The 24,601-nt window shown below is 36.1% G+C and overlaps 2 protein-coding genes across 4 annotated transcripts; both read left to right on the top strand.

The window, feature by feature from the left end:
* Positions 1–748: 748 nt before the first annotated feature.
* LOC124628474 (E3 ubiquitin-protein ligase TRIM39) lies at positions 749–12,758 on the top strand. Of its 3 annotated transcripts, XM_053682883.1 has the most exons (11): positions 749–3,866; positions 4,949–5,496; positions 5,787–5,986; positions 6,516–6,680; positions 6,954–7,040; positions 8,851–9,407; positions 9,517–9,612; positions 9,792–10,025; positions 10,117–10,279; positions 10,458–10,493; positions 11,097–12,758. In XM_053682883.1, the coding sequence occupies exons 5-11, from the start codon at positions 6,974–6,976 to the stop codon at positions 11,630–11,632; spliced, it is 1,689 nt and encodes a 562-aa protein (XP_053538858.1). In that variant the 5' UTR covers positions 749–3,866; positions 4,949–5,496; positions 5,787–5,986; positions 6,516–6,680; positions 6,954–6,973; the 3' UTR covers positions 11,633–12,758. The 3 variants fall into 3 exon arrangements, with proteins under 3 accessions (XP_053538858.1, XP_053538857.1, XP_053538859.1); XM_053682882.1 differs by lacking the exons at positions 4,949–5,496; positions 5,787–5,986; positions 6,516–6,680; positions 6,954–7,040 and having other exon boundaries at positions 749–3,645; positions 3,774–3,866; XM_053682884.1 differs by lacking the exons at positions 749–3,866; positions 4,949–5,496; positions 5,787–5,986 and having other exon boundaries at positions 6,247–6,680.
* A 1,292-nt stretch (positions 12,759–14,050) lies between these two features.
* On the top strand, positions 14,051–24,390 carry LOC128633600 (E3 ubiquitin-protein ligase TRIM39). The gene is made up of 8 exons (XM_053682893.1): positions 14,051–14,583; positions 14,712–14,804; positions 20,706–21,262; positions 21,362–21,457; positions 21,583–21,807; positions 21,899–22,061; positions 22,265–22,300; positions 22,768–24,390. The coding sequence occupies exons 1-8, from the start codon at positions 14,541–14,543 to the stop codon at positions 23,301–23,303; spliced, it is 1,749 nt and encodes a 582-aa protein (XP_053538868.1). The 5' UTR covers positions 14,051–14,540; the 3' UTR covers positions 23,304–24,390.
* The last annotated feature ends 211 nt before the right edge of the window (positions 24,391–24,601 follow it).

Below are 24,601 nucleotides of genomic sequence, written 5' to 3'. Positions count from 1 at the left end.
CAAGTAAGAGTTATTTTTAATAAAATCAATATCACGTACTTATGAAATATAAAAGCCTTTACCCAAGCACACATTTCCATTATTTATTCTCAATACATATATTTTAATATTCCACAAATCTGCTTATAAAATGATAATTATTGTGATATACTAGATTATTAATTATTGTTCTTTATCTGCATACTCATCACATACTGTGTGTTTCTCTCAGTGGATGTGACTCTGGATCCTGATACAGCTAATCTCTATCTCATCCTGTCTGATGATGGAAAACAAGTGACGTGTGGAGACACAAAGCAGAATCTCCCAGACACCCTGAAAAGATTACATTTTTATGCAAATGTCCTGGGAAAGCAGGGTTTCTCCTCAGGGAGGTTTTACTATGAGGTACAGGTCAGCGGGAAGACTGAGTGGGATTTAGGAGCGGTCAAAGAGTCTGTTAACAGGAAGGGGGAGGTTACACTGACACCTCAGGATGGATTCTGGACCGTGATTCTGAGCAAGGGGAATATATATACCGCTTGTGATGATACCACTATCTCCCTCTACCTGAGAGAGAAACCCCAGAAGGTGGGCATGTTTGTGGATTATGATGAGGGTCTGGTCTCCTTTTATGATGTTGAGGCCAGGTCTCATATCTACTCTTTCACTGGTCAGTCTTTCACTGAGAAACTCAATCCATACTTCAATCCTTCTAAAAATGTTGGAGGTAAAAACTCAGCACCACTGATCATCTCTCGTGTGTAAAATTTACCCCTCACAAAATCAGTAGTGTATAAAAGGTCCAGAGTTAAAGATATTTTTTTCAAAATAGATATCACAACATGAGTAATGATCAAGAATTTTAATATCATGTTAGGGTTATCTGGAGTGTATTGTGCATGTCTATTAAAAACAGAACAATGTATAATAAACCTTGAATTCACCTTTTTAGTAGAGAAATAATTTCCTAAAAAAGCATTATTTTGTTAGTTGAAGTGTGTATCCTAACATTATTCTACTGTGAGAATATACTTTGTGTGTGTTTGCATTTATATTTATATAGTTTTAGGATAGAACATTGTGTGCATGTTTTTTTGCCTCATTTCCATGAAACGAGAAACAATCATAGCCTTCTGAATCTGCCAGCTTGACCAGTTAATTAATCCTCTCAATTAACTGTATAGTTAAGAGTCTAAAATGATTTTATTATTCATACTGGAAAAGGAACATGTAGAAGTTTAACAGAGTTTGAGTACACCATTTCTAACACCAGCTAGTTAGAGCCAACTAACATAAGCTAGCTAGATAGCTAAGAACAGCCACACAACATTGACACTCTTCATGCTTGAATTCTGGTCAACAATTATTATTATTATTGGTTGTTTTTTTTGTTTGTTTATTTGTTTTTATATAAATGTAGCTGATATAATTTAGCTGATATAATTTAGTTGGTAAATAGATCAGCCAGCTAATTCTTGTCTTTTCTGTTCAAGGGTAACAAGACTAGTGAGCTAATTTACTTAGGCTACCAAGCTTGCTTAGCTAAAAGGAAACATTTTTAGTAGACTTTGATAACCTATCTTATATAAATTATTAATTTTTAAAGAAATAGCTAGTCAACATATTTGACCAGTAGTTTTTTCAGCTAGTTGTTTTATATGTTAAAGTTCTGTCACCTCTGTCCTCCATTTTAGGGTTTTCAATATAATGCAGCATCTGTCTTGTTTAACTGTAATTGTGTTGTGGGTGGTGTATAAAACTTTAGTGTGCTTTATGTTGTATGAATTGATGGTATTTTATGATTTACTGTTGATTATTTTGTCACTTAAATCTGAATAACTTTCACACAGTTTGTGTCATATCACAGATAACCAGTAACTCGGTTTCCCAGAAGGCCCCGCTAACTACAAACATGGCCGCTGAGGACTACACTTCCCACACGCGCACGAACTCGCTTTCTCCGGAGTTCTAATGACACACACCTGCACCCAATCTCACACACACTCACAACACAGTATATAAGAGACTTTGAGAACATTAAGACTTCGCAAAGTAAACGTTCAGTTGATTTGTTCTCTGCCGTTCTCCACGACTTATCATCATGTTTTGCCAAAGTGACTTTGACCATTGTTTTTGCTCTCGACCTCGATTTTTTGCCTTGCCTAGTTTTGTCTGTTTGCCTGATCGCCTGACCCCTGCCTGTTTATCGACCACGGATTTTGCCTTAACCCTTTTGGATTATTGTTATATCTGCATACCTGCTTTTATCTCCGCCTACATAGCGTGTCAGTATGTAAAGTCTCTGCTGCGGTTTATTCCATAATATAATTATTCTCACTGGATTTTGCTTGTGGTCACTGCTCGGAGTATTTAGGAAGATTTTAAGAGAAATATAGATAAACAACACAGGAAATAGTCAAACAAAAGATGAACAGAGAAATAACAAAGGACTACAACAGCATTGTAGCAGTAATAATATTATCTTGATAAATTGCCAGAACTGTTTCAAATGATTTAGTTGTAAAGTGTGACCAAATGCACAAACAGATTAATTTGATCTCTATAGCAGGGGTTCTCAAACCTTCTGAAGTGTGAATTTCCCTCTGGAATTAATAAAGTGATCAATCTATCTTGACAGGGACCATATTAACTGTCAAATAAATTTCACAGATGCTGTCCAGCCAATAATCCGACCACTCAAATATTAGGCTCATTATTATAACGTGTACAGTTTTACTGAGATTTGGATTAAAGTCAAACAGACTAATATCTATAAGAACTTCATCAGAAATATATCTTTGATAATTGTGGGTTGTGATGACCAGACCAGTAAACTCCTGTAGACTAATGAAAATTATACACACACATTTTCCTGAGTTTGACTCCCTACAAATGTTTTACAAAAACACACAATGTTACATACTGCAGTTTTAATGATGAATTGAAAAGTGCCGCAAGAGGAGAACCCAAAGTAATTGAGTAAAGTGATTAAAACCCACATACGAATTCAGTCACCTGAAGAACCTGCCAGTAATAAAGTTATAAACACATTTATAAGCTTCATCACCTTTTTCTCTAAAGGCAAAATCACTCTGCTGGTATTTTTCAACTCTGACAATTTTTGACTTTGTTTTTTCAATCAGAATATTCACCTGGATAAAACAACAAGTGTTTCATTAATAATAGTCATTAGTCCATACAGATTTACTAACGTGTTGGTACATGAGAGCTTTTGTATGTTAAAATGAGTCACCGCCTATACTGGTGTATAAATGAAAGTGGAATCAGACCAGTCTGAAAGCTCACATAGACCAGGAAGACGTCTTTTTAAAACAAGTGCAGAATTTAATTACTACGGACCCAGAGGATCAGAGAAGAGAATAAACAGGACGAGTCTTGATAAAGAGAAAAGTAAAAGGAATGTACTTTAAAGTTTTTTCATAGTTCAGGAGTTGGGCCAGGGTTCTGGTTTATTAAACCGAACTGAGTAGTGGTGTCAGATAAAGATGTATTTCTGTACCAAGGGAAAAAAGTGAGAAATTAAATTTCATGCTCAATAAACAAACTTGATAGTTAAGATTAATGAAACATTTAAAAGTGTTCTTTTGTCTGTTACAAGAATGTTACTGAGTGAGGTGCAAACATTCCTACTAACACCAGGAAGTAAGAAACGATAAACTACAGTTACTGACTGAGAGCTGTGAGAATGCTCAGTAAATGGCTGTGATTTATTTTTTTAACCATATAATGTGTGTCAGTGTGTGAACTGAATATTGATTTGTTTCTGGAAGGGTTAAAAAGGAGAAGGAAAGAGGACATGAATGAATCTTTATCATCACAACTAAGACAAGGCAGAAGGAACAGCATGGGAGAACCTGTACAATGTAAGTTACACAGTTTATACTTGAACAGATGTGAATTTAACTATATATCAGTTTCTAAATCAGTGATGACTTCAGAAACCCTAATGTGAATCCCAGATAAACCTTAAAGACTTCAATTCACTTCAAGCTAGTTAAAGCAGATTTCTGATTATTAAATTAAATGGTTTTCATAAACATGGTTAAGAAGAAACCACTGTGCTCTGATGGGATGGTGTCTTGTACTAGACGTTTGTTTGTTTATATATATATATATATATATATATATATATATATATATATATATATATATATTTATATAAAATCCTTTTAAGAGCCATTATGTTGTATTCAGTGTCTGTTGTAATTTCATTGCTTAACATTGGGTGCAGCGTGCGTCTAATTAGTATATAGGTAGCCAGAGAGTAAGAGAAGGCAGGTGTGTAATGGAGGAAAGCACAACAATTTTTGACCGTGTCAGGACAGGTGCAGGTGGAAGCAAGCTGGTGGGATTACTGTATGTCTGTGTGCATTGGAACTGCGAGTTTAAACAGACATGTACGAGTTTTGCAATAAATAAAGTGGATAAAAGCAGTACTAGACTAGACGCGTGTCTTGTTCAGATCTCACACGAAGGAAAGAACTCTACAACACCTCTAAGTGGTCATTTGTCACTACAATCCTAATCAGTTCCTTCCTGCTCCATTTGGCCAAACCTAACCTCTCTTGTAGATATTTATGTTTGGACATGCTCATGAGATTTCCTAATGAACTTAGTTGGTTCTTTTTCTCACAATATAAATAAATAGTAATTTAATCCAAAGGGAGTCCAAACGTAAAAACTGCCTGCTCCCATGACTTTGTGTTGCCCCACAGGATCCCAGTCCTGACACACACTTCTAATACACACCTCATATTTTGTAGAAGAGACTTTTGTCAAACAAATATGATCAAGATCAAATTTTCTCTAACCTATAAAATACATTTGAGCTCCAACACTTTGTGTGAACTATGTGTGACTAAAAGGCAAAAGGTAATGATTTTTGTTTTACTAGTCTAAATTAATACTTTGTTTAAAAAAAAAAAAATCTTAATCTATCCACCAGTTGCAGGTGAATCCAGGAGCCTCCTGACTGAAGAGCAGTTACAGTGTTCTATCTGTCTGGAAGTGTTCACCGATCCCGTCACCACTCCATGTGGACACAGCTTCTGCAACAGCTGCCTCACACAAAGCTGGGATAGGCGTAAATATTATTATTGTCCATATTGCAAAGAGAAATTCACCAAGAGACCTGAAATCAAGATTAATATAACACTGAGAGAGGTTGTAGATCACTTCAAGAAGAAAACAGTCTCAGATAAGTCTCTGGTTCTTTGTGACTTCTGCACTGATGTGAAGCAGGAGGCCTGTCTGGATTGTGGTGTGACTCTCTGTTCATCTCATTTAGATCTACATAATAATGTTCAAAAATATAAGAAACACAAAGTAATAAATGCAGTGGAGAACCTGGAGAAATACATTTGCCAGGAGCATGAGAGACCTCTGGAGATGTTCTGTAGAGACGATCAGAAGTGTGTGTGTCGGTTCTGTACTGTGACAGACCACAAGAATCACAACGTTATTCCATTAGAGGAGGAGAGTGGAGAGAGGAGGGTGAGAGACACCAACATCAATGTTAAATATTCTTATGATGAATGTAAATGAATTCAAATTTAGAAGATAAACGGTTGTGTGTTTTTGATTTCTGTTTTTGATTTCTGTAACAAGGGAATTATTTTGTTAGAGACAGTATGAAAGTTATTGATTAGTTTCTTGGTTTATTGATCGATGAATGAAAGTAAATTTGTGTTAATGACTTTTGTAGCTTTGTTGTAGCTTTCTAATTCCAAGTTTACATTGAAAGGATATTTAATATAATAAATGTCCTGTTGTGTTGTAATTAGTCTCCACAGAACTGAAGAGGATTCAGTCTTTCACTGAGAAACTCTATCCATACTTCAGTCCTTGTTTGAATGATGGAGGTAAAAACGCAGCACCACTGATCACTTCTCGTGTATCAAAGACTGAATAAGTTCTCACCTCATCTATTCAGTAATGTATGAAATGGCCAGAATGGAAGACACTGCATCTCTTTTTTCGATTTGTAAGTAAAGTTGTGTAAATGTTTTTCGTGTGCTTTTCATGTGCTTTTTTGTTTTTTATTTTTAATAAATTTGCAAAGATTACAAACAAACTTATTTTGTGTTTTCTTCTGTTTGTGCTTTTTCCTCATTGCATATGTATTTCTGTTGTTATTTTCTAGTACAAATTGTATATTATAGTAATAAATCAGCTAATCAGATTGATCAAAGCTGGTGACGTTTGACTTTATGACTTAATGCATTAATGCTTAATGCAACACCCATAAAAAGCTCTTCTAGGTGTCATCACCTTTTTATCACCTTTAACACAAAATCATTTTGTTAGACACCCTTTGACATTACATTTTATATTTTAGGCCTTCTAGTGGACCTAAATGTTTCATACATTATGTGTTTGTACAGATAAGACTAAATGGTTTTGCATTTTAAAACATGATCCACCATCCATTGTTGAGTGAAAGTAAATATTACATACATCATACACTATGTGTCTGTACAGATAAGACTAAATGGTTTTGCATTTTAAAACAGGATCCACCATCCATTGTTGAGTGAAAGTAAAACCAGACCAGTCAGAGAGCTCAGATCCACCAGGACAACTTCTGTTTATTATAATAGCTGAAAGTATTCGCTGTGTATCCAGTGGAACTGAGAAGTGTATAAACCTGAGCAGTTTTGAGATAGAGAAAAGTTAAGGTATGTATTTCATTTAATTTTGTTTCATAGTTCAGAAGTTCACAGTGAACTGAGTAAACAGTATCAGATGAAGATGTAGTCCTGTACCCTGGGAAACAGTCAGATGTTATTCTGCTGATGTATAACACTGGTGATGAATGAAAAAAATATATATTAAAGATTATTACATTTACTGACTGAGACTTTTTGAGAATGCTCAGTGAATGTCTTACAATATGATGTGTGTGTCGGTGTGTGCACTGAATAATGTTTCTTTCTGAAATGGTTAAACAGGAGAAGGAAAAAAAAAAGACATGGATGAATATTCTTCACCACAAGCAAAGAAAGCCAGGATGGCTACATCACATAGAAGTACTGACTGTAAGTTACACAATTAATACAAGAACAGAAAAGGTTTCATTATGAACCTCATAGTTTTGTATTCATTTCTTAGACAAACTACTTAAAAGTACCAAATAAACCATTTTTCATGCAACGGTTTAGCAGCTTCGTTGTCAGTGAAGTTCATCTTCTGAAACCATTGTCAGTCAGTTGAATTATCCAGCATTGTTCCAGCAAATAAGTTGATGGAAAAAATAAACTCATGTTTAACATCATGTATTTAAAAAAAAAAAAAAAAGTGCCAAATGATGGTGTCGGGGAAATGAGACTGTTTATACAGGAAGCACCAGAAATGTGAGGTACATATGAGCAATATAGGTGCTTCACTAAATTAATATCACAAACTTTCAAATAAAGTCAAACTGATTAAAATATTGATTTAAATGTGTGAAATAATAATCAATGTATTTGTTTCTGAAGGCTTAGCTCTGAATAGTTTGGCTTCTCGGAATGCTAAAGTAACACAATAAAGAGAAGAAAAACAGTAACCAGCTATTTGACTAGAAAATCTCATTCTAAACAGAGACAGACAAAATGGTGTGTGTGTGTGTGTGTGTGTGTGTGTGTGTGTGTGTGTGTGTGTGTGTGTGTGTGTGTGTGCGCGTGCGCGCGCGTGTGTTTGTATGAATGGGAGAAGCAGGGACTCAAAAGCTCAGTAATATTAATTATCTTGCTTCAAAGGTGATAAAGTCAGAACAGTCGGTTGGTTTTGTGCTGCATTTGACTCTCAGTCCCCTCCAAAAGTATTGGAACAGCAAGGCCAATATTACTGTTTTTATAAGATAGTTCATTAGGAACTGAAAGCTGAGATTCTGATCTATCGTCTCATATCCATCTTTTGATCTCAAACCTAAATCTCTTCAAGGTATAGCAAAAATAATAGAATTGGCCTTGCTGCTCCAATACTTTTGGAGGGGACTGTACTGTACCTCAGAAGCTGTAAGCTGGAGCTCAGAATTGCATTTGCTACAAAGAGGGGGAAAAGTTAGCTGTGATTATTGATATATTATATTTTCCTTCTTAAAACAGTGAAGTGTAGAGTCAGTGTTCTCGATTTAACAAGCGAATATGGTCAAAAACTAATGCTTACATACATTACAGTGTTACGAAACACAGGGCTTTGGAGACAGGAAGTAAATGCAGGAGCGAAGTCTTTATTAACAGCTCAACAAACACTGAACAAGGAAACACGGTCTAGCCAAATCTGGCTTTAAACAGGAACACGAGAGCAAACTTGGAATTACGACCATGTTAAACGCTACTATGTCAAACATATACAAAAACTCATGAGACATTAGGATAATACTGCGCAACGTGCACACCAACACGAGGGCTTTAAAAAACGAACACAATCAAACTAAACCATGGCACCTGGGGCAAATTAAAGACTTCCTCAAACATAAACCAATACTCAAACAGGAAGAGAACGAACCAAAACTAAAGTCACGTGTCCACTCCACCCATTTCAGTCACTTGTATGCGCGCACTTAGAAGCCGCGCCGCAGTGCCATCCACTGGCGATGGCGTAACATACAGTATAACTCTTTTTTGAGGTAAGAAGTGCTGCTTTGTTCAGTGCTGATGCTGTGAGCGGCCATGTTGATTTGACGTCACTTGCTGAACTTGGAGGAACTCTGAATTAAACCCACCATGTAGAAATTCTGAGCTGAGCTTGCATTTATATTGGTTTTATCTGCTGATTGGGAATTAAGGGTTGAACCTGGAGTGATTGGGAAGCCAAATGTTACTTAGAATTTGTTTTACAACATTTTTCATTTATATCCACCAGTTGCAGGTGAATCCAGCAGCTTCCTGACTGAAGAGCAGTTACAGTGTTCCATCTGTCTGAAAGTGTTCACTGACCCTGTCACCACTCCATGTGGACACAGCTTCTGCAACAGCTGCCTCACACAAATCTGGGATACGAGTCAGCATTATTATTGTCCATATTGCAAAGAGAAATTCACCAAGAGACCTAAATTCAAGATTAATATTACACTGAGAGAGGTTTCAGATTGCTTCAAGAAGAAAACAGTCTCAGATAAGTCTCAGGTTCTTTGTGACATCTGCACTGGTGTGAAGCAGGAGGCCTTGAAATCCTGTCTGGATTGTGCTGTGGCATTCTGTCCGTCTCATTTAGATCTTCATAATAATATTATGAAAAATAAGAAACACAAAGTAATAAATGAAGTGAGGAACCTGGAGAAATACATTTGCCAGGAGCATAAGAAACCTCTGGAGATGTTCTGTAGAGACGATCAGAAGTGTGTGTGTCGGGCCTGTACTGTGACAGACCACAAGAATCACAACGTTATTCCATTAGAGGAGGAGAGTGAAGAGAGGAAGGTGAGACACCAACATCAGTGTTAAATATTCTTATGAAGAATGCAAATGAATTAAAATGCTACATTTGAAAATATCAAATCAAATACCATGCTTTTTGATTTGACCGAAGATACGTTTGGGGGGAAAACGGACGGAGCTGCAGCAGATGATCCAGGAGCGACTGAAGAAGATCCAGGAGATTAATCACTCAGTAGAGCTCAGCAAAGTGTGTCAAACATGATGTAGTTCATATCTGCTGCCTTCTACTTTTTATATTTTGTTCTGTAGATTTTAGCATTATTATTATTATTATTATTATTATTATTATTATTATTATTATTATTATTATTATTATTATTATCATTATTATTATTGAGTAAAAGTGAGATGTTGTTCTTTCTTTAGAGAAACACAGACAAAGAGAAATCAGACAGCGTTGAAGTCTTCACCGCTCTGATTCGCTCCATTGAGAGGAGTCAGGCTGAGCTGCTGAAGGTGATGGAGGAGAAGCAGAAAGCAGCAGAGAAGCAGGCTGAAGGACGCATTAAAAAACTGCAAAAGCAAATCAGTGTCCTAACGAGGAGAGACACTGAGCTAGAGCAGCTCTCACACACTGACGATCATCTCCACCTCCTACAGGTCAGTGTTCCTCTCTCAATCACTCAACCACAATGCAGAACATCACAGAACATCAGCTGAGGGATTTCTCCTCTCTCCTGTTCTACTGTAGATTTATCCGTCACTGGGCATCGCTCCACACACCAAGAACTGGACTGAGATCAGGAATAACACAGAACTGAGTGTACACAATGTGAAGACAACTCTGACTCAGCTTCAGCAGACTCTGAATGAGAAACTCAGCAGAATGCTGAATGAGAAGCTGAAGGAAATGGGTGAGAAGCAAAAACCGTCTGTAACAGATGAATTATCTTGTCATAGGCTGTTAGTGAATGGCTTATTAATCATTGAATGAAAGTATATTTCTGTGAATGAATTTTATAGTTTATCTGATTCCAGGTTTACATTAAAACCATGTTTAATCTGATCAACATCATATTTTGTTGTAATTAGTCCCCACAGAACTGAAGACTATTCAGCAGTATGCAGGTACACTGCAGTTTCTGTTTCCTTTATTATACATTATACTAGTGAAACCTTATTAATGGCTGTTTTAAATATCTTAATGTCCCACAGTAAGATTTAGTTTGAGCTTCAGACCTCTGTAAATCATCTAAAAAGAAGCTTTAGAGTGACTCTCATTAGTGTATCAGTAGAGTCCAGGTTTATTAAATTAGTGTTATTTAAATTAGTGTTATTTAAGTGTTTATTAAATTTAGCTGATTAGGTACAGGATACAGGATATACATTTACATCACTTACATTTATCACATACTTATCAAAAGTTAAAGCCTTTCTTCAAACACCAGACAAAGATCTGACATTTCTGGATGGTCACACAGAATTTATTTTTGAAATTCTTAACAATTTCCAATATTTCCACATAAAGTAGAAAAGGAAATAAACTTCACATGTTCATTCTAAACCAAAAATTGTATACACATGCTTTTTTTTAGGACAAGTAGAAATATTTAATATTAATATCTATTTTATATCTACAAAGACTTATGAATCATAATTATTGTGGTATATTGGTATATAATGATTCATTATTCACCTGCATACTCATCACATACTGTGTGTTCCTCTCAGTGGATGTGACTCTGGATCCTGATACAGCTCATCCCCTTCTCATCCTGTCTGATGATGAAAAACAAGTGACGTGTGGAGACACAAAGCAGAATCGACCAGACACCCCGAAAAGATTCTATAAATATCCTATAATCCTTGGAAATCAGGGTTTCTCCTCAGGGAGGTTTTACTATGAGGTGCAGGTCAGCAGGAAGACCATGTGGAGTTTAGGAGTGGCCAGAGAGTCTGTAAACAGGAAGGGGGAGGTTACACTGACACCTCAGGATGGATTCTGGACTGTGGCTCTGAGGGAGGGGAATGAGTATAAGGCTTGTGATGATAATCATATCTCCCTCTCCCTGAGAGAGAAACCCCAGAAGGTGGGCGTGTTTGTGAATTATGATGAGGGTCTGGTCTCCTTCTATGACGTTGAGGCCAGGTCTCATATCTACTCTTTCACTGGTCAGTCTTTCACTGAGAAACTCTATCCATACTTCTGTCCTTCTAATAATGATGGAGGTAAAAACTCAGCACCACTGATCATCTCTCGTGTGTAAAATTTACCCCTCACAAAATCAGTAGTGTATGAAAACTCCAGAGTGAAAGATATTTTTTTCAAAACAGATATCACCACATGAGTAATGATCATGAATTTTAATATCATGTTAGGGTTATCTGGAGTGTATTGTGCATGTCTATTAAAAACAGATCAATGTATAATAAACCTTGAATTCACCTTTTTAGTAGAGAAATAATTTCCTAAAAAAAAAAGGATTATTTTGTTAGTTGAAGTGTGTATCCTAACATTATTCTACTGTGAGAATATACTCTTTATGTGTGTTTGCATTTATATTTATATATAGTTTTAGGATAGAACATTGTGTGCATGTTTTTTTGCCTCAAGGAGAAACAATCGTAGCCTTCTGAATCTGCCAGCTTGACCAGTTAATTAATCCTCTCAATTAACTGTATAGTTAATAGTCTAAAATGATTTTATTATTCATACTGGAAAAGGAACATGTAGAAGTTTAACAGAGTTTGAGTACACCATTTCTAACACCAGCTAGTTAGACCCAACTAACACAAGCTAGCTAGATAGCTAAGAACAGCCACACAACATTGACACTCTTCATGCTTGAATTCTGGTCAACAATTATTATTATTATTATTATTATTATTATTATTATTATTATTATTATTATTATTGGCTGTTTTTTATTGTTTGTTTATTTGTTTTTAAATAAATGTAGTTGATATAATTTAGCTGATATAATTTAGTTGGTAAATAGATCAGCCAGCTAATTCTTGTCTTTTCTGTTCAAGGGTAACAAGACTAGTGAGCTAATTTACTTAGGCTACCAAGCTTGCTTAGCTAAAAGGAAAAAAATTTAGTAGACTTTGATAATCTATCTTATATAAATTATTAATTTTTAAAGAAATAGCTAGTCAACATATTTGACCAGTAGTTTTTTCAGCTAGTTGTTTTATATGTTAAAGTTCTGTCACCTCTGTCCTCCATTTTAGGGTTTTCAATATAATGCAGCATCTGTCTTGTTTAACTGTAATTGTGTTGTGGGTGGTGTATAAAATTTTAGTGTGCTTTATATTGTATGAATTGATGGTATTTTATGATTTACTGTTGATTTTTTCGTCACTTAAATCTGAATAAAAATCTTTCACACAGTTTGTGTTATATCACAGATAACCAGTAACTCAGTTTCCCAGGAGGCACCGCTAACTACAAACATGGCCGCTGAGGACTACACTTCCCACACGCGCATGAACTCGCTTTCTCCGGAGTTCTAATGACACACACCTGCACCCAATCTCACACACACTCACAACACAGTATATAAGAGACTTTGAGAACATTAAGACTTCGCGAAGTAAATGTTCAGTTGATTTGTTCTCTGCCGTTCTCCAAGCCTTATCATCATGTTTTGCCAAAGTGACTTTGACCATTGTTTTTGCTCTCGACCTCCATTTTCTGCCTTGCCTAGTTTTGTCTGTTTGCCTGATCGCCTGACCCCTGCCTGTTTATCGACCACGGATTTTGCCTTACCCCTTTTGGATTATTGTTATATCTGCATACCTGCTTCTATCTCCGCCTACATAGCGTGACAGTATGTAAAGCCTCTGCTGCTGCTTTATTCCATAATTTAATTATTCTCACTGGATTTTGCTTGTGGGCACTGCTTGGAGTATTTAGGAAGATTTTAAGAGAAATATAGATAAACAACACAGGAAATAGACAAACAAAATAATGAATAGAGAAACAACAAAGGACAACAACAGCATTGTAGCAGCAATAATATTATTTCGATAAATTGCCAGAACTGTTTCAAATGATTTAGTTGTAAAGTGTGACCAAATGCACAAACAGATTAATTTGATCTCTATAGCAGGGGTTCTCAAACCTTCTGAAGTGTGAATTTCCCTCTGGAATTAATAAAATGATCTGTCTATCTTGACAGGGACCATATTAACTGTCAAATAAATTTCACAGATGCCGTCCAACCAATAATCCGACCACTCAAATATTAGGCTCATTATTATAACGTGTACAGTTTTACTGAGATTTGGATTAAAGTCAAACAGACTAATATCTATAAGAACTTCATCAGAAATATATCTTTGATAATTGTGGGTTGTGATGACCAGACCAGTAAACTCCTGTAGACTAATGAAAATTATACACACACATTTTCCTGAGTTTGACTCCCTACAAATGTTTTACAAAAACACACAAAGTTACATACTGCAGTTTTAATGATGAATTGAAAAGTGCCGCAAGAGGAGAACCCAAAGTAACTGAGTAAAGTGATTAAAACCCACATACGAATTCAGTCACCTGAAGAACCTGCCAGTAATAAAGTTATAAACACATTTATAAGCTTCATCACCTTTTTCTCTAAAGGCAAAATCACTCTGCTGGTATTTTTCAACTCTGACAATTTTTGACTTTGTTTTTTATATTTCATCAATCAGAATATTCACCTGGATAAAACAACAAGTGTTTCATTAATAATAGTCATTAGTCCATACAGATTTACTAACGTGTTGGTACATGAGAGCTTTTGTATGTTAAAATGAGTCACCGCCTATACTGGTGTATAAGTGAAAGTGGAATCAGACCAGTCTGAAAGCTCACATAGACCAGGAAGATGTCTTTTTAAAACAAATGCAGAATTTAATTACTACGGATCCATAGGATCAGAGAAGAGAATAAACAGGACGAGTCTTGATAAAGAGAAAAGTAAAAGGAATGTACTTTAAAGTTTTTTCATAGTTCAGGAGTTGGGCCAGGATTTTGGCTTATTAAACCGAACTGAGTAGTGGTGTCAGATAAAGATGTATTTCTGTACCAAGGGAAAAAAGTGAGAAATTAAATTTCATGCTCAATAAACAAACTTGATAGTTAAGATTAATGAAACATTTAAAAGTGTTCTTTTGTCTGTTACAAGAATGTTACTGAGTGAGGTGCAAACATTCCTACTAACACCAGGAAGTAAGAAACGATAAACTACAGTTACTGACTGAGAGCTGTGAGAATGCTCAGTAAATGGCTGTGATTTATTTTTTTAACCATATAATGTGTGTCAGTGTGTGAACTGAATATTGATTTGTTTCTGGAAGGGTTAAAAAGGAGAAGGAAAGAGGACATGAATGAATCTTTATCATCACAACTAAGACAAGGCAGAAGGAACAGCATGGGAGAACCTGTACAATGTAAGTTACACAGTTTATACTTGAACAGATGTGAATTTAACTATATATTAGTTTCTAAATCAGTGATGACTTCAGAAACCCTAATGTGAATCCCAGATAAACCTTAAAGACTTCAATTCACTTCAAGCTAGTTAAAGCAGATTTCTGATTATTAAATTAAATGGTTTTCATAAACATGGTTAAGAAGAAACCACTGTGCTCTGATGGGATGGTGTCTTGTACTAGACGTTTGTTTGTTTATATATATATATATATATATATATATATATATATATATATATAGATAGATAGATAGATAGATAGATAGATAGATAGATAGATAGATATAAAATCCTTATAAGAGCCATTATGTTGTATTCAGTGTCTGTTGTAATTTCATTGCTTAACATTGGGTGCAGTGTGCGTCTAATTAGTATATAGGTAGCCAGAGAGTAAGAGAAGGCAGGTGTGTAATGGAGGAAAGCACAACAATTTTTGACCGTGTCAGGACAGGTGCAGGTGGAAGCAAGCTGGTGGGATTACTGTATGTCTGTGTGCATTGGAACTGCGAGTTTAAACTGACATGTACGAGTTTTGCAATAAATAAAGTGGATAAAAGCAGTACTAGACTAGACGCGTGTCTTGTTCAGATCTCACACGAAGGAAAGAACTCTACAACACCTCTAAGTGGTCATTTGTCACTACAATCCTAATCAGTTCCTTCCTGCTCCGTTTGGCCAAACCTAACCTCTCTTGTAGATATTTATGTTTGGACATGCTCAAGAGATTTCCTAATGAACTTAGTTGGATCTGTTTCTCACAATATAAATAAATAGTAATTTAATCCAAAGGGAGTCCAAACGTAAAAACTGCCTGCTCCCATGAATTTTTGTTGCCCCACAGGATCCCAGTCCTGACACACACTTCTAATACACACCTCATATTTTGTAGAAGAGACTATTGTCAAACAAATATGATCAAGATCAAATTTTCTCTAATCTATAAAATACATATGAACTCCAACACTTTGTGTGAACTATGTGTGACTAAAAGGCAAAAGGTAATGATTTTTGTTTTACTAGTCTAAATTAATACTTTGTTTAAAAAAAAAAAAAAAAATCTTAATCTGTCCACCAGTTGCAGGTGAATCCAGGAGCCTCCTGACTGAAGAGCAGTTACAGTGTTCCATCTGTCTGGAAGAGTTCACTGATCCCGTCACCACTCCATGTGGACACAGCTTCTGCAACAGCTGCCTCACACAAAGCTGGGATAGGCGTAAACATTATTATTGTCCATATTGCAAAGAGAAATTCACCAAGAATTCACCAAGAGACCTGAACTCAAGACTAATATTACACTGAGAGAGGTTTCAGATCGCTTCAAGAAGAAAACAGTCTCAGATAAGTCTCCGGTTCTTTGTGACTTCTGCACTGATGTGAAGCAGGAGGCCTTGAAATGCTGTCTGGATTGTGGTGTGACTCTCTGTTCATCTCATTTAGATCTTCATAATAATGTTCAAAAATATAAGAAACACAAAGTAATAAATGCAGTGGAGAACCTGGAGAAATACATTTGCCAGGAGCATGAGAAACCTCTGGAGATGTTCTGTAGAGACGATCAGAAGTGTGTGTGTCGGTTCTGTACTGTGACAGACCACAAGAATCACAACGTTATTCCATTAGAGGAGGAGAGTGGAGAGAGGAGGGTGAGAGACACCAACATCAGTGTTAAATATTCTTATGATGAATGTAAATGAATTCAAATTTAGAAGATAAACAGTTGTGTGTTTTTGATTTCTGTTTTTGATTTCTGTAACAAGGGAATTATTTTGTTAGAGACAGTATGAAAAGTTATTGATTAGTTTCTTGGTTTATTGATCGATGAATGAAAGTAAATTTGTGTTAATGATTTTTGTAGCTTTGTTGTAGCTTTCTAATTCCAAGTCTACATTGAAAGCATATTTAATATAATAAATGTCCTGTTGTGCTGTAATTAGTCTCCACAGAACTGAAGAGGATTCAGCAGTATGCAGGTACACTGCAGTTTCTGTTTCCTATATATTATATATATTATTTAAAAATATATATTTTAAAGTTCTCCCCATTATTTCATTAGTATCTTTAGTACATCTTCCTATTACCTCCATGCACTAATGCACTAAACATAATACTCTATATAATTTTCTATGTTGGGAAGTTTGTTGCTGCAGTTCTTTAGCTGATAAATCTATCACGTACTTATGAAATGTAAAAGCCTTTACCCAAGCACACATTTCCATTATTTATGCCCAATACATATATTTTAATATTCCACAGATCTGCTTATAAAATGATAATTATTGTGATATACTAGATTATTAATTATTATTATTTATCTGCATACTCATCACATACTGTGTGTTTCTCTCAGTGGATGCGACTCTGGATACTGATACAGCTCATCTCTATCTCATCCTGTCTGATGATGGAAAACAAGTGACGACAAGTTGTGGAGACACAAAGCAGAATCTCCCAGACACCCCGAAAAGATTCACTTATCATCCAATTGTCCTGGGAAATCAGGATTTCTGCTCAAGGAGGTTTTACTATGAGGTGCAGGTCAGTGGGAAGACCATGTGGAGTTTAGGAGTGCTCAGAGAGTCTGTTAACAGCAAGGGGAAAATTGAGACATTTAAACCTCAGGATGGATTCTGGACCGTGATTCTGAGGAAGGGGAATGAGTATACTGCTCGTGATGATGCCTGTATCCCCCTCTCCCTGAGAGAGAAACCCCAGAAGGTGGGCGTGTTTGTGGATTATGATGAGGGTCTGGTCTCCTTTTATGACGTTGAGGCCAGGTCTCATATCTACTCTTTCACTGGTCAGTCTTTCACTGAGAAACGCTATCCATACTTCAGTCCTTGTTTGAATGATGGAGGTAAAAACGCAGCACCACTGATCACCTCTCGTGTATCAAAGACTGAATAAGTTCTCACCTCATCTATTCAGTAATGTATGAAATGGCCAGAATGGAAGACACTGCATCTCTTTTTTCGATTTGTAAGTAAAGTTGTGTAAATGTTTTTCGTGTGCTTTTCATGTGCTTTTTTGTTTTTTATTTTTAATAAATTTGCAAAGATTTCAAACAAACTTCTTTTGTGTTTTCTTCTGTTTGTGCTTTTTCCTCATTGCATATGTATTTGTGTTGTTATTTTCTAGTACAAATTGTATATTATAGTAATAAATCAGCTAATCAGATTGATCAAAGCTGGTGACGTTTGACTTTATGACTTTATGCATTTTTTGCAACACCCATAAAAAGCTCTTCTAGGTGTCATCACCTTTTTATCACCTATAACACAAAATCATTTTGTTAGACACCCTTTGACATTACATTTTATATTTTAGGCCTTCTAGTGGACCTAAATGTTTCATACATTATGTGTTTGTACATATAAGACTAAATGGTTTTGCATTTTAAAACATGATCCACCATCCATTGTTGAGTGAAAGTAAATATTACATACATCATACACTATGTGTTTGTACATATAAGACTAAATGGTTTTGCATTCTAAAACATGATCCACCATCCCTTGTTGAGTGAAAGTAAAACCAGACCAGTCAGAGAGCTCAGATCCACCAGGACAACTTCTGTTTATTATAATAGCTGAAAGTATTCGCTGTGTATATAGTGGAACTGAGAAGTGTATAAACCTGAGCAGTTTTGAGATAGAGAAAAGTTAAGGTATGTATTTCATTTAATTTTGTTTCATAGTTCAGAAGTTCACAGTGAACTGAGTAAACAGTATCAGATGAAGATGTAGTCCTGTACCCTGGGAAACAGTCAGATGTTATTCTACTGATGTATAACACTGGTGATGAATGAAAAAAATATATATTAAAGATTATTACATTTACTGACTGAGACTTTTTGAGAATGCTCAGTGAATGTCTTACAATATGATGTGTGTGTCGGTGTGTGCACTGAATAATGTTTCTTTCTGAAATGGTTAAACAGGAGAAGGAAAAAAAAAAGACATGGATGAATATTCTTCACCACAAGCAAAGAAAGCCAGAAGGGCTACATCACATAGACGTACTGACTGTAAGTTACACAATTAATACATGAACAGAAAAGGTTTCATTTATAAACCTCATAGTTTTGTATTTATTTCTATTTATTTCAAACTACTTATAAAGTACCAAATAAACCATTTTTCATGCAACGGCTTAGCGGCTTCATTGTCAGTGAAGTTCATCTTCTGAAACCATTGTCAGTCAGTTGAATTATCCAGCATTGTTCCAGCAAATAAGTTGATGGAAAAAATAAACTCATGTTTAACATCATGTATTTAAAAAATTTAAAGAAAAAGTGCCAAATGATGGTGTCGGGGAAATTAGACTGTTTATACAGGAAGCACCAGAAATGTGAGGTACATACGAGCAATGTAGGTGCTTCACTAAATTAATATCACAAACTTTCAAATGAAGTCAAACTGATTAAAATATTGATTTAAATGTGTGAAATAATAATCCATGTATTTGTTTCTGAAGGCTTAGCTCTTAATAGTTTGGCTTCTCGGAATGCTAAAGTAACACAATAAAGAGAAGAAAAACACCAACCAGCTATTTGACTAGAAAATCTCATTCTAAACAGAGACAGACAAAATGGTGTGTGTGTGTATATGTATGTGTGTGTGTGTGTGTGTGTGTGTGTGTGTGTGTGTGTGTGTGTGTGTGTGTGTGTGTGTGTGTGCACGCACGCGTGTGTTTGTATGAATGGGAGAAGCAGGGACTCAAAAGCTCAGTAATATTAATTATCTTGCTTCAAAGGTGATAAAGTCAGAAGAGTCGGTTGGTTTTGTGCTGCATTCGACTCGCAGTCCCCTCCAAAAGTATTGGAACAGCAAGGCCAATATTACTGTTTTTATAAGATAGTTCATTAGGAACTGAAAGCTGAGATTCTGATCTATCATCTCATATCCATCTTTTGATCTCAAACCTAAATCTCTTCAAGGTATAGCAAAAATAATAGAATTGGCCTTGCTGCTCCAATACTTTTGGAGGGGACTGTACTGTACCTCAGAAGCTGTAAGCTGGAGCTCAGAATTGCATTTGCTACAAAGAGGGGGAAAAGTTAGCTGTGATTATTGATATATTATATTTTCCTTCTTAAAACAGTGAAGTGTAGAGTCAGTGTTCTCGATTTAACAAGCGAATATGGTCTAAAGCTAATGCTTACATACGTTACAGTGTTACGAAACACAGGGCTTTGGAGACAGGAAGTAAATGCAGGAGCGAAGTCTTTATTAACAGCTCAACAAACACTGAACAAGGAAACACGGTCTAGCCAAATCTGGCTTTAAACAGGAACACGAGAGCAAACTTGGAATTACGACCATGTTAAACGCTACTATGTCAAACATATACAAAAACTCAAGAGACATTAGGATAATACTGCGCAACGTGCACACCAACACGAGGGCTTTAAATAACGAACACAATCAAACTAAACCATGGCACCTGGGGCAAATTAAAGACTTCCTCAAACATAAACCAATATTCAAACAGGAAGAGAACGAACCAAAACTAAAGTCACGTGTCCACTCCACCCAGTTCAGTCCCTTGTATGCGCGCACTTAGAAGCCGCGCCGCAGTGCCATCCGCTGGCGATGGCGTAACATACAGTATAACTCATTTTTGAGGTAAGAAGTGCTGCTTTGTTCAGTGCTGCTGCTGTGAGCGGCCATGTTGATTTGACGTCACTTGCTGAACTTGGAGGAACTCTGAATTAAACCCACCATGTAGAAATTCTGAGCTGAGCTTGCATTTATATTGGTTTTATCTGCAGATTGGGAATTAAGGGTTGAACCTGGAGTGATTGGGAAGCCAAATGTTACTTAGAATTTGTTTTACAACATTTTTCATTTATATCCACCAGTTGCAGGTGAATCCAGCAGCCTCCAGACTGAAGAGCAGTTACAGTGTTCCATCTGTCTGAAAGTTTTCACTGACCCTGTCACCACTCCATGTGGACACAACTTCTGCAAGAGCTGCCTCAAACAAATCTGGGATACGAGTCAGCATTATTATTGTCCATATTGCAAAGAGAAATTCACCAAGAGACCTGAACTCAAGATTAATATTACACTGAGAGAGGTTTCAGATCGCTTCAAGAAGAAAACAGTCTCAGATAAGTCCCAGGTTCTTTGTGACATCTGCACTGGTGTGAAGCGGAAGGCCTTGAAATCCTGTCTGGATTGTGTTCTGACATTCTGTCCGTCTCATTTAGATCTTCATAATAAGATTATAAAAAATAAGAAACACAAAGTAATAAATGCAGTGGAGAACGTGAAGAAATACATTTGCCAGGAGCATAAGAGACCTCTGGAGATGTTCTGTAGAGACGATCAGAAGTATGCGTGTTGGTTCTGTACTGTGACAGACCACAACGATCACAACGTTATTCCATTAGAGGAGGAGAGTGGACAGAGGAAGGTGAGAGACACCAACATCAGTGTTAAATATTCTTATGAAGAATGCAAATGAATTCAAATTTAGAAGATAAACAGTTGTGTTTTTGATTTCTGTGCACAGAGTCAGCTGGGGAAAACACAGACGGAGCTGCAGCAGATGATCCAGGAGCGACTGAAGAAGATCCAGGAGATTAATCACTCAGTAGAGCTCAGCAAAGTGGGTCAAACATGATGTAGTTCATATCTGCTGCATTTTGTACTTTACGTTTAGTTTTGTAGAATTTAAGGAAGTGCACATCTTCACTGTTAGTTGATGAAAGTGAGATGTTCCTCCTTCTTTAGAGAAACACAGAGAAGGAGAAATCAGACAGTATTGAAGTCTTCACCGCTCTGATTCGCTCCATTGAGAGGAGTCTGCTGGAGGTGATGGAGGAGAAGCAGAAAGCAGCAGAGAAGCAGGCTGAAGGACTCATTAAAGAGCTGGAACAGGAAATCGATGAGCTAAAGAGGAGAGACACTGAGCTGGAGCAGCTCTCACACACTGACGATCATCTCCACCTCCTACAGGTCAGTGTTCCTCTCTCAATCACTCAACCACAATGCAGAACATCACAGAACATCAGCTGAGGGATTTCTCCTCTCTCCTGTTCTACTGTAGATTTATCCGTCACTGTGCATCGCTCCACACACCAAGAACTGGACTGAGATCAGGATTAAAACTGAACCGAGTGTGGAAGCTCTGAGGACGACTCTGTCTCAGCTTCAGAAGACTCTGAATGAGAAACTCAGTGTAACTCTGAATGAGAAGCTGAAGGAAAAAGGTGAGAAACTGAGAAGTCTGTAACAAGGGAATTATTTTGTTAGAGACAGTATGAAAAGTTATTGATTAGTTTCTTGGTTTATTGATCGATGAATGAAAGTAAATTTGTGTTAATGATTTTTGTAGCTTTGTTGTAACTTTCTAGTTCCAAGTTTACATTAAAGCATATTTAATTTAATAAATGTCCTGTTGTGTTGTAATTAGTCTCCACAGAACTGAAGAGGATTCAGAAGTATGCAGGTACACTGCAGTTTCTGTTTCCTTTATTATACATTATACTAGTTAGTCATTTTTAGTAATATATATATATATATATATATATATATATATATATATATATATATATATATATATATATATATATATATATATATATATATATATATTTCCCATTATTTAATTAGTATCTTGAGAACATCTTCATATTACCTCTATGCACTAATGCACTAAACATAATACTCTAATACTCTATATAATTTTCTATGTTGGGAAGTTTGTTGCTGCATTTCTTTAGCTGATAAATCTATTACGTACTTATGAAATGTAAAAGTCTTTACCCAAGCACACATTTCCACTATTTATGCCCAATACATATATTTAAATATTCCACAGATCTGCTTATAAAATGATAATTATTGTGATATACTAGATTATTAATTATTATTTTTTTATCTGCATACTCATCACATACTGTGTGTTTCTCTCAGTGGATGTGACTCTGGATCCTGATACAGCTTATCCTCGTCTCATCCTGTCTGATGATGGAAAACAAGTGACGTGTGGTGACACAAAGCAGAATCTCCCAGACACCCCGAAAAGATTCACTTATCATCCAATTGTCCTGGGAAATCAGGGTTTCTCCTCAGGGAGGTTTTACTATGAGGTGCAGGTCAGTGGGAAGACTGAGTGGGATTTAGGAGTGGTCAGAGAGTCTGTTAACAGGAAGGGGGAAATTGCACTTAAACCTCAGGATGGATTCTGGACCGTGATTCTGAGGAAAGGGAATGAGTATACTGCTCGTGATGATCCCTGTGTCTCCCTCTCCCTGAGAGAGAAACCCCAGAAGGTGGGCGTGTTTGTGAATTATGATGAGGGTCTGGTCTCCTTTTATGACATCGAGGTCATGTCTCATATCTACTCTTTCACTGGTCAGTCTTTCACTGAGAAACTCTATCCATACTTCTGTCCTTCTAATAATGATGGAGGTAAAAACTCAGCACCACTGATCATCTCTCGTGTGTAAAATTTACCCCTCACAAAATCAGTAGTGTATAAAAGGTCCAGAGTGAAAGATATTTTTTTCAAAACAGATATCACCACATGAGTAATGATCATGAATTTTAATATCACGTTAGGGTTATCTGGAGTGTATTTTGCATGTCTATTAAAAACAGAACAATGTATAATAAACCTTGAATTCACCTTTTTAGTAGAGAAATAATTTCCTAAAAAAGCATTATTTTGTTAGTTGAAGTGTGTATCCTAACATTATTCTACTGTGAGAATATACTTTGTGTGTGTTTGCATTTATATTTATATAGTTTTAGGATAGAACATTGTGTGCATGTTTTTATGCCTCATTTCCATGAAAGGAGAAACAATCGTAGCCTTCTGAATCTGCCAGCATGACCAGTTAATTAATCCTCTCAGTTAACTGTATAGTTAAGTGTCTAAATGATTTTATTATTCATACTGGAAAAGGAACATGTAGAAGTTTAACAGAGTTTGAGTACACCATTTCTAACACCAGCTAGTTAGAGCCAACTAACACAAGCTAGCTAGATAGCAAAGAACAGCAACACAACATTGACACTCTTCATGCTTGAATTCTGGTCAACAATTATTATTATTATTGGTTGTTTTTTTGTTTGTTTATTTGTTTTTATATAAATGTAGCTGATATAATTTAGCTGATATAATTTAGTTGGTAAATAGATCAGCCAGCTAATTCTTGTATTTTCTGTTCAAGGGTAACAAGACTAGTGAGCTAATTTACTTAGGCTACCAAGCTTGCTTAGCTAAAAGGAAAAATTTTTAGTAGACTCTGATAACCTATCTTATATAAATTATTAATTTTTAAAGAAATAGCTAGTCAACATATTTGACCAGTAGTTTTTTCAGCTAGTTGTTTTATATGTTAAAGTTCTGTCACCTCTGTCCTCCATTTTAGGGTTTTCAATATAATGCAGCATCTGTCTTGTTTAACTGTGTAATTGTGGTGTGGGTGGTGTATAAAACTTTAGTGTGCTTTATATTGTATGAATTGATGGTATTTTATGATTTACTGTTGATTTTTTTCGTCACTTATATCTGAATAAAAATCTTTCACACAGTTTGTGTCATGTCACAGATAACCAGTAACTCAGTTTCCCAGGAGGCACCGCTAACTACAAACATGGCCGCTGAGGACTACACTTCCCACACGCGCACGAACTCGCTTTCTCCGGAGTTCTAACGACACACACCTGCACCCAATCTCACACACACACACAACACAGTATATAAGAGACTTCAAGAACATTAAGACTTCGCGAAGTAAAT

Source organism: Ictalurus punctatus, chromosome 9 (genome assembly GCF_001660625.3).
Source record: "Ictalurus punctatus breed USDA103 chromosome 9, Coco_2.0, whole genome shotgun sequence".
NCBI lineage: Eukaryota > Metazoa > Chordata > Actinopteri > Siluriformes > Ictaluridae > Ictalurus > Ictalurus punctatus.
The sequence above is the reverse complement of the archived record's forward strand: the minus strand, read 5'-3'. Positions and strand labels throughout refer to the sequence as shown.